Below are 15,300 nucleotides of genomic sequence, written 5' to 3'. Positions count from 1 at the left end.
TTTCTACACCCGGGGAAGGGCCAAAAAGAGATGTGTTATTTGACAGATAAGGAAATTGATTCTCATGAAAAGTGAGTTAAAGTCATCCAGAAAGTTAGAAGTCACATGTTCGGAGAACCCATCCCTGAAGGCCCAGCTAGAAGGACTCGCAGGAGAGAGGAGGACAATGACAGTGGAGACATAGACTGGGGGCCAAGTAGCTTTGTCCTCGCCTGGCTCCTCACATGGAGATAATGGTGCCTCACAGGAGACTTAAATGAGATAATACCCAGAAGGAGGCTCTGCCTGCAGCAATGGTTCAATAGATACTTTTCTTTTCTTTTCTTTCTTTTTTTTTTATTTCTTACATACATGACAATAGTGGAATGCATTACATTCATAATTATCCATTCACAGAACGATTTTTCATAAAGGCCACCTCCTCCAGGAAGCTGGAGACCAACACTTCCAGAACTGACCCCTGCTTTCTTAGCGGCCCCACACCTTCACTGCCCTGGAGCAGGAGTTTATTACAGTTGAAATGCCAGGCAGCTAAGTGTAGCCTTTGATCCTGGCACTTCCATTTCCCAGCTGGGACCCAGGACAAGTCTCCCATGCTCTACTTTACTTTCTGCAAATGACAAAGGCATGTCCCTTGTAGGGTTGTCATAAGGATTAAATGGACTTGTATTTTTTAGCACTTAAAACTCTGCCTGACCTATAGCAAGCAGTTTTACCAGTAGAGAGTTTTAAAATTTTTACTATTACCCACAGAAATACTCTCTCTCCCTCTCTCTCTCTCTCTCTCTCTCTCTCTCTCTCTCTCTCTCTCACACACACACACACACACACACACACGTATACAATTTTTAAATGGTAAATTTTTATGTATTGGTTTCTAAATAACTGATCCCATTTTGTTCTCCCATCAATATATAAGGTTTCTGGGGACAAGGGCTAATTTTAGTCTCCAATCACTTCATTTCCTCCTTTGATTCAATTTACCAACCTCCTCTCCTTCATTCACTCGACAAACAAATTAGTACATTTATTGGGCACTTATTGTGTTCCTGCTACCTACTAGCACCCAACACAGACCAGATCTCTATGTTGAATGAATGTCAAGGGAAGAAGGGAGAAGGAGGAAAGGAACCAGGTTCTCAGAATCCTTTGGTCCTTCCAACTCTCACGTTGTCACTTCCCCTCTGCGGGAAATGTGCCACCTCTCTGGCCATCCTGGAGCGCATCCACTCTGTCACGGGGGGAGGTGGATGCCAGCGCAGTTGTCGGGAGGGGCGGATCCCGCGGACACGCCCCCCTCGCCTCCTGCCACTGACACTGGGCGGTGACTTTGCGTCTGGGAGCCCGGCCCGGTCCGCACCCCAGGAGGGCATGCGCCCCTCTTCGGGCGGCGGGAGTGCTGGGCCCCCAGCGCCCGGAGTTGCCCAAGGGTTTGAGTGACTCCTCCTCGGGGACCCTCCCTTCTGGGGCACGTCATTCTCCCTACCCCTGGGTACCGACCCCGCGGGCTTCTCCGGAGCTACGCTGGGACGCTGGGACGAGTCGCAGCCACCTGCTCCGGAGCGGAGGAGCCTGGGGCGCCGTCGCCGGCGCATGGGTCCATAAGCCCAGGGCCCCATGGAGCTGCGGGCCGGCAACGCCAGCTGTGAGAACGGTGCGTGCTGCAGGGCTGGGGACGGGGTGGGCTCCGCGCTTTGCACCCTAGCTCCAGTCGCCCCGATCTCATCCCCTGCCACGGGAACCAAAGGAAGGAAAGGGGAGGGTCAGTACGAGCTGACCCGCACCAATTCTCAGACTCGCCTTGGTGACTAAGACGAGATGTCCACCTTCGCAGCTGAGGTAGCCAAGCAAGAAAGGGAGGGAAGGAAGGAAACTGAACATATTGGGGCTACTGGTGGGGGGTGCAGCGCGGCTCAGGGTTAGTGTGTGGTTAATGCAGATTTTAGTAATTGCCATGATCTGTCTGTGACCCAAGACAGGGGAGAGGACCACAAAGACTCTCCAGCCCCAAACCCACATACACCTTTCTTCAGTGGGGGAGATCCTCAGGCCGGACTAAGGAAAGATGCTTGGCTTCATGTCAAGTTCTTAGCAGGAATCAGGTAGTGGACTAGGCCCTTCCCTGAACTCTCTCATTTAATCCTTGAAATAACTCCAGCAGGTAGGTAGTGTTACTCTTTTACTGTCCCTATTTTGGAAATATAGAAACTGAGGCCCTAAAAAGGTGTTTGCTCAAGGTAGTACAATGGGGAAATGGACTATGAAATAGGGCTCTTGGATCCTAAAACTTATACCTGTATGACTGTGCTAAGCTCCTTTCTTGTTCAGACTCCACTTTCCCACCTCATCTTGGAATTACAGGTGGTGGGGTACCCCCATTTCTCTCACTTCTGCCCTTCTTACCTGAAGTTTTCAAAGCCAGCCTGTTGAGTGTTGGCTGACTTTGGTTTCCTGAGTGATCAGGCAGCTATTTTCAGCCTCACCCCTTATCCTAGGGGATAATGTGTTCCCCAGTCCAAGAATATTCTGGAAGAATAGACTAGAATCATTTATCCCAACACCCATTTTTCAGATAAGCACTTCTTACAGAATTGAATTTCCTTTGGCTATCAGCCTTCTCTTGATTCACCATAGTGGGAGAATTTGACCCTCAACAGAGGGTCTTGAGCCTGTAGGTGCTGCAGGCCTTGCAGTGACAGTCAGGTCCATAGAGTCCTTTGGCTCCACCACTAGAGATGCACCTTCAGGGAGCTGGGGAAGGGAGGGGAATGGGCTTGGCCTTGCTCACAAGGAGTTGCCTTCCTTGGCCCACCTCCTCCCAAGCTCTGGCTCATTTCCGGGGACTCAGAGAACTCCCCAGATTTGGCTCTTGGGCAAGAAGGACTGAACTGGAGGAACAGGCGTGAGCAATGCAGAACCAGTCTGATCAGGGACTGCGATGATGGCTTCCTGTCTCATCTTCCCTAGATTGTGACACAGGTGTTGGAAAGACAGGTCTCTTCTAATAGGTTCCAAACCCAACTCTACTACCAGACTTACTTGCATGACTCAAGTAAGTCTCCTACCTTGGTGGGACTCAGTTTCCCCAGCTGAAAGTAACAGGGTGAGACTGACTGTTTTTGGAGAATTCTTATGGTCCTGTTGTCAGTGGTTCTGTGCCGTGGAGGAAAGGTCAATGTTACCTTTGTTTTATTCCAAAAGGTGCCACTCTGCTGCAGATGTGCCAAAGCTGGAGCTTCCTGGCTTTGGACTTTGGGGCTCTTCTAGGCACTGGCTGGGAGTTCTAGTATGGTGGGAGAAGTGCCTGGTCCAGGCTTACATCCTTGGCATTGGAACCTGGGCTTCTGTTATACAGCCTGAAAAGGCCCTTCTACCTCTAGAGATCACCAACTCAAATGCCTAAGAAGCTAAGCCCATAACAAAAGTGGCTGAAGGGAGCCAGGTAGACTCTGAGGAGTTGCACAGAGCATGTCCTAAGATGTCAACGCTGCTTAGGGACAGATAGTTGTTGCCTCATGGGATGTTATGCCCAGTGAGGTAGCTCTTCTGACTTTCAAATGAAGCCCAAATATGAATCTTAAGGGGAGAGCTCCCAATTTTTTTTTTTTTTTTTTTTTTTTGGATATTGAACCCAGGATTGCTTTACCACTGAGATACATCACCAGCCCATTTTGTTGTTTTGAGGCAGGGTCTCATTAAGTTGCTGAGGTCTTACTAAGTTGCCCAGGCTGGCCTTGAACTTCCTATCCTCCTGCCTCAACCTCCAGAGTAGCTGGGATTATAGGCATGCACCACCATGCCAGTTTATAGATTCATATTTTAAAATAAATAAGCAATACCAATTGGGATCTACTTCCCCACTTGCAATCTGCTTTACCTGGGTGGCTGTGGTGTGTGATTGTGATCATGGGCTTTGGCATCAAATGCGCTTGGATTTTAATTTTAGGTTCACCATTTACTACCTGTAAATAGCTTTAGGAAGAATACCAAAATCAGTCTCTTTGACCAAACCTGGAAATCATCACCATGCCTGTTTATTGGTTGTTAGGAATCCTCATGGAAAACTCTAGAACTGAGGACCATATGGATGGTACCATATGGATGGTACCATGTAGGAGTATTGAATGTTCTTTGTTCTGTTTTACTGAACTTCTGTAGCTTAGTTTTTCACTAAGGTCTGACCCTTGTTCCCAATGACAACAAGGCCTGTCCTTGCTGTCATTGGTGTCTGTGCCCGATGGGAGTAAAGGCTCTGGGCCACAAGGGCAAATTCAGACACTCAGGGACTCTGGGACTTGGAGAACAAACTAAAGAAAGAAAGGGTGGCAAGGACACGGGTCCTTGAGTGGACCAAAGAAGGTCCCACCCACAGAAGTGACAGAAGCAAGGCCCGAGAATGGTCAAACAGGAAGCTCATCCTTGTAGGATAAAAGGGGCTTGTCTAGCCCCACTCCCTCATGCTATCTATGACCAGTCCCCCATTGCAGCTGGAGCTTAGGGGCATGAAAGTAAAGAGACTCCTGTGTAGGATCATAAGCTATTGGAGGCCCACATGTACAAAGGGCTGAGAGAGGATTCTGCTGGAGGGCAGGGGTTTGAACTTAATGATGCCTGTGAACTTGGGCGACAATGCCTGGAGTTTGGGGCATCAGTACCATATTTTGGAGTTCTGCAGTCTACCCTCTGTGTGTCCTTAAGCAAGTGACCTGAACTCTCATTGCCTCTATTTTTATCTCTGTGAAATGGGAACTGAAGACATCATTCATTTGACAGGTAGCTATAAAACTATGATATGTTCATGCAAATAAAGCCCTTAGCCAGAGTGACCTTTTAACTCACCATCGCTATTATTTTTGGTTGGGGCCCATTGTGTGAGTAGAGGCCTGACATGGTGGAAGCACAAGTTCTGAAACAGTGGTCAATTCCATGATTTTTTAAGTGCACACATGTCCCCAACATGACTTTCACTGTAGTCTTCCCATCCAGGTTCCCTGATCAGTCTCTACTGCTCCTCCCAAGAAGTCCTGTGTCAGATCGTTGGTGGCCTCAGCCATGAGGTGCCCAACAATGCCACCTTTGACAGCTGGCAGGAGAGGATCAGAAAGAACTATGGCTTCTACATTGGCCTGGGCCTGACCTTTGTGTCCAGCTTCCTCATCGGCAGCAGTGTCATCCTCAAGAAGAAAGGCCTCCTGCGACTTGTGGCCACAGGGGCCACTCGGGCTGGTAAGGTCCTTGGGGCAGGAGAGGATAGGTGGGGCACAGGGCAGCTGAGCCCATGGCTGACTTCCCCTCACAGAGATCAGGGCTTAAGTCTGAGAATATGGTGAAGGTGGGCACTAAATTCTCAACCCTATTGAGAGTCTCAGCCACCAACAGGAGACCCCCCTTTATAATCCAGCATTTCCTGAGAACCTTGTGCATTGATGTAAAGATAGGGAAAATTCTCAGGATCAAGATTCAGATACTCCAGGCTTCGTTAGTCCTGTCTTTGCTTCTTAGTAGCTGTGACAAGCCACATCTTCCATCAAATGGTAGTACAAATGCCCCTGCCCACCACAAGGTCAGACTCTGGTGTGCCCTCACTTACTGTCCAGTTGAGCTTTCTATGGGCTACAACACAATTATTGAGTCTCTTTTTCACAAGGGACTTGCTTATTTGGAAAATAGAATGTGTATCCATTAAATTATTATTGAGAAAATCTCTACTGCTCCTCCCAAGAAGTCCTGTGTTAAATCATCAGTGAAGTTCAGACCTGGAGGGTAGGCATTGGGAAGGTTTTCTAGAAAAGTCAATCTTCCAGCTGAAACCCAAGTCATAAGGAGTCAGCAGGGGAAAAGAAGAGGAAGACATGATATTTCAGGTAGAAGGAACAGCGTGTGCAAAAGCTCAGAGGTGAGAGAATATGAGTGATCCTAGAAAATGAGAGTAGTTCAGGTAAGGGGAAAGAGGAGGTTAGGGCTAGCTCATGAATGGTCTTGTAAGCTGGGCTGCAGAGTATGAATGCAATTGCTATGTGACTGAGAGGCTTTAGGCAGAGAAGTGACTGAGTCTGATTTATGTTGAAAAGATCCCTGGCTGCTGGGTAGAGAATAGATTAGGGCACAAGACTGGAAGTGGAGAGTCCAGTTAGATAAGCAAGAGGACAGAACTTGAGTCTGGAAATGGTACTGGGGATGAAGACAAGCAGTGGATTCTGGAGTTTGTTTTAGGAGGCAGAACTCACTAGCTTTGATGTTTACTGGCTACAGGAGCAGGTACAGAAAAAGTCAAAGACAACTCAGGCTTGTGACTTGAGCAGTGGGGGGAGCCAATGGTGCCCTTTTCTAACATGAGGAGTGAAGATGGAGAATGTGTTCAAGTTTGGACATGTTCAGTGAAGGTTTCTGCAGGACACTGCACTGGGGAAGTGCACTACCAGGGTTCCAGTTCTGGCTCCTGGATTTCTGGTGATGGAATCCTGGGCAAGGAACGTTTTTTTTTTTTTTTTCTATGCCTCAATTTCATCATCTATAAAAGAGGCATAAGAATAATTGCCAGCCTAAAGGGCTACTCAGAAGACATGTACAGGTTGACTCTCTCTTATCTAGAATGCTTGGGACCAGAAGTGCTAGGAATTTCAGGCTTTTTTCAGATTTGGAATACTTGCATTGGCATAATAAAATACCTTAGGGATGAGATTCAAGTGCAAACACAAAATTCAGACCTTATATGCATAGTCAGAAGGTAATTGTATACATTGTGTTTAATAATTTTGTGCATGAAACAGTTTTATTGTGTGATATTTCCCACTTGTGGCATCATGTCAGCCCCCCCCCCTCAAAAAAAAGTTTTGGATTTGGGGAGCATTTGGGATTTTGGATTTTAGGATTAGGGATGCTTCACCTGTAACTTGTTTAGAAAGATGCTTGACACAGTGGTATTGGTATTGCTGTTATCTAAGGAGGGCCTGGCAGAGCCTGCGTGTGCTCAAAAACAAAGAGCTGTGACGTGCAGGTGGACATTGGAAGCAGTGGCCATTGGTACTCTGTTTTTCACTTCTGGTCAAGTGTTTTGAAGACAGTTACTTCCCAAGTGCAAGTGCCAGGGAAATGTCTGCTTATGCTCAGGGCAGAGCAGGGAAAGTATCACCAACCACTCAGAAAGACAACTTCCCCAGAATCCCTTGTTCCCTCCAATGTGCTATTCCAGTGTCTTCTGAAATGTTAACTCTTAGAATAAAATGTTCTCAGAGTTTTTAGCATTTAGACAACATCCTGACCACTTCTGGAAATGGATGAAAGCAAAAGATATTCTCCTTATTCAAGAATAGAAGCATTCCAAAAAAGAAACATGATTTTTGGGTTTTCACAGAACTGGTTCAGGCCCATCCATCCTTCATCATCATCACCATCACTGATATTTTTGAGACTGACCATGTGTTGGGTCCTTAACAAAGTAGACTCAATTCCTAACTTTGTAGAGCTTCCATTTCAGTGGGGGAAATGCCAGAAAATTCACAGAGCAACCAAATTTTTACATGACACATGCCATGAGGGAGAAGAGGTGGTGTTATAAAAGAGAATCCAAAGGGGAAGTTTTGAGGGGATCGGGGGTATTAACATTCAGAGATCTGCAGGATACATGTGGTTTTAGGCAAACACTGGCAGGAAGTGAACTCTAGATACAGGGAAAAGTATATGCAAAGGTCTTGAGGGAGGAAAGAGCTGATGGTTTTTGAAGAACTAAAAGAAAGGAGAAAAGTGGCAGGAGGTGTGCTTGGCGAGGTGAGCAGGGCCAAGACTATGCACGGTCTTGTTAAGAATTCTGGTCTTTATCCTAAGAGTATTTGGAAGCCATTGGCCAGCTATAAACAGAGATTTAATTATAAAAGACCACTGGCTGCCACGAAAGGAATAGATTATTAAAAGGACAAGTGTAGAATCAGAGTTGTCACCTGTCATTGTCTCAGCCTAGACATGAGGTAATGGTGCCTTTGAGTCGAATGGAGGGAATTAAGTGGACATGTGTGAGACAAAGTCAGAGGAGGAGGAGAGAGAAGGGTCAAGAGCAATTCCCTGGCTTCTGGATTAAGCAACCAAGTACGTGAAGGTGCCATTTACCCCAGGGGTTTCATTTGGCAGGTAGGCAGGGCATTTAAAAATCAACCTTTTAGGACGGAGATTGAGATACCTGTGAGATGTCAGGGAAACAGTTGGATATGGATCTGGGCCCAGAAGAAAGTTCTAAGCCACAAATATGAAGTGGGCACCATAGATAGATGGTATTTACCACTTTGGGATTAGATGGAACCACCCAAGAGAGGTCCTAGAACTAAGCCCTGGGGCACACAGAGTGAAGGCCCCATCAGGAAAAGAGACTGAGAAAGTTTGGCCACGTTTAACTTGGTGTCCATTTCCTTCTACAGTGGACGGGGGCTATGGCTACCTGAAGGACTTGATGTGGTGGGCTGGATTTCTCACCAGTAAGTGGATTCTCTTGCTACTCATAAGAGTAGTCTATTGATAGAAGGGATGGAGATGAAGGGAGGGTTGAAAGGGCATTTCTGTTTCTATTATAGAAAGTATGAACCTAAGGCCAGATTCCTAAAGTGAGTCATGAAAACTTTGATATCTTACTCTCTAATCTCTGATGGTTTTCTCAGCTTAACATCAGTTTTAATCCATGAAGCATCTACCCCCCAGAGAGGTTTGTAGAGGTGATAAGGATAAAGATGTATTTTCTCAACTTTCCTTGAAATAAAAGGAGATAGGCTCACTGCCTCTTGATAGTGGACTCTTAGACTTCTCCATGGTAGAAGCTGGGCTCCCAGGAGAACTTCTCCTCTCCCTGGACAATTCATCTGTTGGCCCATTTAGACCATGACTGTGTCTGACACTTGCGGTGTGCACACTCGCACATTTCCCCCATTTTCCATCACCCTCTCTGGCTCTTAAACCCTAATTCCTTTGAGTTTCCACTAACACCTTTTTTTTAATAATCCCCTAAGTCAGTTTTGATCTTTGTCCTAGCCAGAGCTATTGCAGTGACCATCTGATTCCAAAGAGGAGAGCCAGGCAGCTATCTGCCCAGCAAAGAGATGGAAAAAACACGGGCATTTGCAATTTGAGAACTCAGAAGGGGAGAATTTAAGCTCTTTGGGATGTCAAGCTTTTCTAAAAACCTGCCTGTTGGTTTAGACTGTCTACAGTTCTCCTGGGAAAGAGGGCTCCAAGGACCACTGGTAACCAGAGAATCAATAAATTTAACCATTGCTTTGATAATTAACATTGTCTAGAACTTACCTTAAAGATATAGTCCAAAACATGGACAGTCCCTGAAACAGACTAAACTGTGTCTGGATAGAAACCAAGAGGGAGGAAGAGGAGGAGAAGAAGAAAAGGAGGAGGTTTCTATTCACAAGTACTGCATGTAGCTAGACCTCAGCCTCGCCATCTTTAAAATGGAAGGATTTGGTCAGGATAGTCAGGGAAAGAGCATAAGGATCTCCTGAGCATGCATGGTCTTGTTAAGGAATGCTGGTTTGGGTTTCTAGGGATGATTGGAGCCTGAAAGAAGCCATCTCCACCCAGATTCATCTGGAATGGAGATGATTCCTTGAAGTCACCCTTGTCTTTTTCTTCCCTTCATTTCCTAGTGGCTGCTGGAGAAGTTGCCAACTTTGGGGCCTATGCATTTGCACCTACAACAGTTGTCACACCCCTGGGAGCCCTGAGCGTCCTCATAAGGTTATTGTCATCTCTCTAGCCATCTTCAGCTCTTTCATGGGTTCAGTTTCTTGAGACCTGGAATTACCTGGTGAGATCAACTGCATTCAGGGACCTGGCTTGGTCCCAGCCCCTAGAAAGAGGCAGTGTGCTGTTTGAAGCTCCAAACCCTTGAGTTGTTTGCGGCCACTGGCCTTGGCATCTCCTTGACTAATGGGTGGTTAAAGGGCAGGCCAAGCCCAAATCAGTTGTAGGGGCTCCCACAGCCAGTAGGCTGATGTCTCATGTGAATATCTGGCGCTCCAAGAGAAGCATGCAAATTAAGAGCACAAACCCCAGATTAACACTATCTGAGTTTTAATCCTCACTTGAACACTTAGTAGTTCTGTTATCCTGGGCAAGTCACTCCATCCCTCTCAGCCTCAGTTTCCCTCCTGCAAAACGATAATGCTAGTAGTACCTACCTGGAGACCCCGTTCTGAGGACTACATGTGACGCTGCACAGGAAGTGTTTAGAACAGAACTGGCACCAAAGAATAACCACAGCCATCTTACACTGAGGACTCACTATGTGCTCTGTGTTCTCCATGTGTTCCTTAGACTAACTTATTCACTCCTCACAACCTGAAGCTAAGAGAGGTGAAGCAACTTGGCAGAGGTAACCAGGTTCCAAGTGGCCGGCCCAGGATTCCAACCCAGGCTGTCTTATACCAGAGACTGGGTGCTTAGCTGCTATGCTATGTTGCCTCTCAATAAACACTCCACAAATGATTGATCATTTCGGAAATAACTGAGGCTAATCTGGAGATGAGCTCAGTGACAGAGCGCTTGCCCAGCATGCCCAGGGCCCTAGGTTTGGTCCCCACCACCATGAGAATAAACTAATTACTAAAATAAAATAACTGATACTAAAAGGGTGTGTTTCCACCACCCCCACTCCTCCTGAGCTACGTACAGAGCCAGTTCCTCTGCGACAGTGCCAACACTTCATTTGAAGGAGTTCTTGATGTGGGGGCTAACCTTCGAAACCTGGTAAATCCCAGCCTTCCACACCCAGTTCCCATAGTTTCCTCTGTTTTGTTTCACCATCTTGATAACAATTTTGCAACATTTACACAGTCGGAAGACAAATATGACCATGACTCACACTGTAGGACTAGCCCAGCTGATTTTAGCTGATGAAGCGCTGATACCTCTCTGTTGCATATCTGATAGGTTTACAAATCCCCACTCCCAGGAAGTTGGGAGAAGCATGTAATCCTGCATTGTGTGACCTTTGCCAATGCAAATGCCACCAGACTTTTTTGAACAAGACATTTTAATTAAGTGTTTGGGGCATTTTTAGAGAAGAGATAGGAGACAGACAAAGGAACTTAAACATCAGTATTATCCATTCTCCTGATACTTTGCACCAAAATTTTTTGAGACTTAATGGGGTCCCAGGACAGCGAACAGATTGGACCTACACTAATGCCACCTTCATTTTTTTAAAAAAAGCTCCAATGATCAGACCCAGCTTGACTGATTCCCTTTTCCTTCACCTCTGCTGTCTCATCTAGAGGATGAGAGGAGAATAGAATTATGTCACCAAGGAAGAGCAAGGAACTGGAAGTATTTTATCCAGGAAAGTGAAGACTCAGGGATCCTCTTCACTGAGGTGTAGAGGTTATGAGACAGAACTTGAGCTCAAATCCTGACTCCACTGACTTACCAATTTTACTTCTATGAGGCTCATTTTTTTTCTCGTCTATAAAATGGGGACAGTATATTTTTACTTCACAAAGAATTGTGAGATGTTAGTGATATTTAGAGATAATAAATGTAAATTTCCTAGAACAGAACTTAGTAGGGAAAATATGATCAAGACATTATGTCTAGAATTGTCATTGTGGTCATTCATATCGACATATACAAATGATTTGTTCTCCATGACCCAAGGAACAGAAATGAAACAAGGAGTAGAAGTTTCCAGAAGGTCTATTTGTGATGGATAACTAGGATAAACCTACAATGAGCTCATTTTGCTTGTAAAAGGGATGTTCTCCCTGCTACCAGAGGTACACAAGACAAGACTGAAAGGCTTTTCACAGCAATCCTACAAGGGATATGTCCACTGGATAGAAAAACAAAAGCTTTTCCAATCCTTCAGTTTGCAAATGATTTCTGTCTCAAAAATGAAAGAAATCCACTTTCCCTTCTTTTCCTCCTCCCAGAAATGAGTTTCTGTTTTGATCATTTTGGGAAGGTCTAGCAAAGCTTTCACTTTGTCAGAGCAATAGATTAGAGCTCTAATCTATTGCTCTCCATGAACTCAGCCCCACTGTCTCTTTGGGTTTGGGCTGTACTAACCCCTTTCTCCCATCTCGGTGTGCAGTGCCATCCTCTCCTCGTATTTCCTGGGAGAGCGTCTGAACCTGCTGGGGAAGCTGGGCTGTGTGATCTGTGTGGCTGGCAGCACAGTGATGGTGATACACGCCCCTGAGGAAGAGAAGGTCAATACCGTGGTGGAGATGGCTTCCAAGCTGAAAGACACAGGTAGGCTTCCAGCACGAGAGAGCAGCAAACACCAGGGCTGAGCCCTGAGGAAGTTCCCATTGACTGCTGACCGTCTCAGGTCCACCCCTGCAGGAGAAGGCAAGCTAAAGCAGGCTGGTGCATGTTAGCAAGGCAAGCTTGTGGCTTCCTAGCCTGATGTGTGTGGACACCACTTACCGTTTCTTATGTGCTAGACACTGTCCTGAATGCTTCATATGCATTGTCACACTGAATCTCACAAAACCCTACAAGGAAGATCCTATTGTTGGTCTGTTTCTATACATGAGGAAACTGGGGTCTTGGGGGTTTAATAACTAACCCAAGTCATTGAAAGGTTTGAAGCTGGGACTGGAACCCATGTTTGTCTGACTCAAGAGCCACCTCCCCTGGGGCCCTAGTTGCTGTCCACATCCTTCACAGGTCCTTCACTAGTCCCTCCTTCCCACAGGGTTCATCGTGTTTGCTGTGCTTCTGCTGGTGTCCTGCCTCATCCTCATCTTCATCGTCGCCCCGCGTTATGGGCAAAGGAACATCCTCATCTACATCACCATCTGCTCCGTGATCGGAGCCTTCTCAGTGACTGCAGTCAAGGGTCTGGGCATCACCGTTAAGAACTTCTTCCAGGGGTTGCCAGTCGTACGGCACCCCCTCCCCTACATCCTGTCCCTCGTCCTGGCTCTCTCCCTCAGCACTCAGGTCAACTTCCTCAACAGGGCCCTGGACATCTTCAACACCTCCCTGGTGTTCCCCATCTACTACGTGTTCTTCACCACGGTGGTGGTGACCTCCTCTGTCATCCTCTTCAAGGAGTGGTACAGCATGTCTGCCGTGGACATCGTGGGCACCCTCTCTGGCTTTGCCACCATCATCTTGGGTGTATTCATGCTCCATGCTTTCAAAGACTTGGAAGTCAGCTGGGCCAATTTGCCCCGCACGCACAGAAACCCTCCGCCATCGCCCGCCCCAGAGCCCACGGTTATTAGACTGGAAGATAAGAACGTCCTTGTGGACAATATAGAGCTTGCCAGCACTCCGTCACCAGTGGAGAAGCCCAAAGTATTTATAATCCATTCTTAAAGCTCAGAATACATGAGTGAGAGGATGAGCCCAATGGTGCAACCTGACCTCTTGAATTCAAAACATGCTTATTTTTGGTGCAGCTGTTGCCAATGGACTGTTTTTCCTTAAGATGTTAACTTATACCTCATCACTGTTTCTAGGAGAAAATTTTCCACCCAAGGAGAGGTGGTGGCAGAAATTCCTAGAAACAGCCTCAGTGACCAAATATCTTAGTTTACATTGGAGCCAGCAGGTCCCCTGGGCCTCCCTTTCCACGGGTTCCTTTGGTGCCATCTCTGTGTTAGGAAGAAGAGAGAATTTGACGCGTTGAATGTCACAATCTAAGAACTTTCCTGAGATTTTAGCCCTCAGGAAATCCTTTGTACCAGTTCTCCTTCTGAGACTGAATCGCCATTCCTTAGCCCAAGAATGAGATAGAGCTAGCTTCCCAAGACCAGTTTGTCAGCCACCCCATCCAGAGCTGACAACTATCCAACCAGTGTTGCTTCTGCCATTTCCTCTCGGAGACAGAAGCAGGACCTCAGCTGACCTTACTGTGAAAGACACCTGATGTCTCAGGAAAAAATTTCAACCAGCCTGTTCTCCGAGTACTCCAGCCTGGTGGTCAGTGTATCGGTGTCCATCCAGTCCCCTCCATTGTCACCTCTTCCCTCACTATGACTGTCCCAAGGAGCCGGTCACTAAGACAGACAGGCAATAATTTTAGAATTCAAAATAACAACCAAAGATGTGCCACAGCCAAGCTCTGCTGACCAAATCTGATGTCCTGTTTGGCTCTACTCTGGACAGAGACAGCAAAGGCACTCTCTCTTAAAAGTGATCTGACTAGAACCAAGCCGGAATCCAGCAGAGTGCATGGGTGCTTGATGTCACATCGCCCAGCAGGGGAGTTAACTCAGTCATGTGCAAGGTTGGTCTCCCACAGAATACCTTTTTATTTTTTTCAAGGAGTCAACCAAAATATGATTTGGAGAGGTGGAAAGAAGCATGAGGAGAAAAGTCGGGAGTTGGCAGAAGATAGTTACAAGCTGTCTGGAAACCAGGGGCTCATTTTGGGGTTTACTCTTATGCCCAACCAGGTATAAAGGGCTCTTCTGGGTAATTTCTGGGCTGCAAACTTGGAGACTTGGCCAGTGGGATTAGCTCTGAATCTCAGTGACAGAGTCGGAGCACAGACTTGGCATGGGTGCATTTTGGCCAATGACCAGTTTGCCATGGAGTCCCTGGTTCCACTAATGAGTTAGCTGTTTACCCCAGGAAGCACCGTGCTGGGGGCTGCTCCACACCACCAGCTAAGGGCGCTGCCTTCAGTCCTCTTACATTTAGCCAGGGGCATCTGCTAAATCGGAGCAGCTGGAGATACTCCTCCTTTTCTTCTAGCTTCAAGAATATGGGAGTTGTTGCAAGAACCATTACAAAGGAAAGTTAGGAGCCAGTTTACTAGAAAGAGGGAAGATTTGAGCCTCAGCCTCCAGGTGGGTGCAGAGCTTCCCTATGAACCCCCGACCTGTGTGCTATGTTTACATCTTGTGCTTTAGTGAAGCCAAGCCCAGGCTGAACTCTTGCTGGCCTTGGCACTCCAAAGGCTCAGTGGACTGACAGACTGGCTCCCCGCACCTGTAGCCCTGCACCTCCAGGTTTTAATGAATGTGGATTTCTGTCTGTAATTAAAATCAATGCAACATATTGAATCTTGAAAATAGGAGTGAGCTGAGGGTCCTGGGAGTAGGGCTGACAGGGTAAAAAATAAAGGCTTTGGAGTGTTTGATATTTGCATCTTGACCTTCCTTGATCATGGAGGAGTTCAACTAGTTCCTCTACTTTTGGGAGGTCAGTCCCCATCTGTAGAAGAGCATGACTCCTAAGAAAAGCCCTCCAGAGTCTGCCGTGACGCCCTCACTGGAGCTGGAGAGGTCGTTTTTGGAATAGAGTCCATTGAAGGCAATGCTTCCCGAGTTCATGCCTGGGCCCTTACCG

General features: G+C 46.8%; 1 protein-coding gene across 1 annotated transcript; it reads left to right on the top strand.

Annotated features, from left to right (window-relative positions):
* The first annotated feature begins 1,328 nt into the window (after positions 1-1,328).
* On the top strand, positions 1,329-13,402 carry Nipal4 (NIPA like domain containing 4). The gene is made up of 6 exons (XM_015492671.2): positions 1,329-1,654; positions 4,987-5,226; positions 8,409-8,465; positions 9,639-9,729; positions 12,083-12,243; positions 12,692-13,402. Exons 1-6 carry the CDS (start codon positions 1,618-1,620, stop codon positions 13,318-13,320), a joined length of 1,215 nt encoding a protein of 404 aa, XP_015348157.1. The 5' UTR covers positions 1,329-1,617; the 3' UTR covers positions 13,321-13,402.
* The last annotated feature ends 1,898 nt before the right edge of the window (positions 13,403-15,300 follow it).

Source organism: Marmota marmota, unplaced genomic scaffold (assembly GCF_001458135.2).
Source record: "Marmota marmota marmota unplaced genomic scaffold, marMar, whole genome shotgun sequence".
Classification (NCBI taxonomy): Eukaryota; Metazoa; Chordata; class Mammalia; order Rodentia; family Sciuridae; genus Marmota; species Marmota marmota.
Note: the sequence above shows the minus strand (reverse complement) of the source record. Positions and strands in the feature narration are given on the sequence as shown.

Excerpts from the sequence above, each read along its gene's own strand:
- Nipal4 (XM_015492671.2), top strand. The coding sequence starts at position 1,618 with ATGGAGCTGCGGGCCGGCAACGCCAGCTGTGAGAACG. Across the intron at positions 1,655-4,986 it reads CAACGCCAGCTGTGAGAACG|GTTCCCTGATCAGTCTCTAC; the intron begins GTGCGTGCTGCA and ends CTTCCCATCCAG. Across the intron at positions 9,730-12,082 it reads GCCCTGAGCGTCCTCATAAG|TGCCATCCTCTCCTCGTATT; the intron begins GTTATTGTCATC and ends CTCGGTGTGCAG.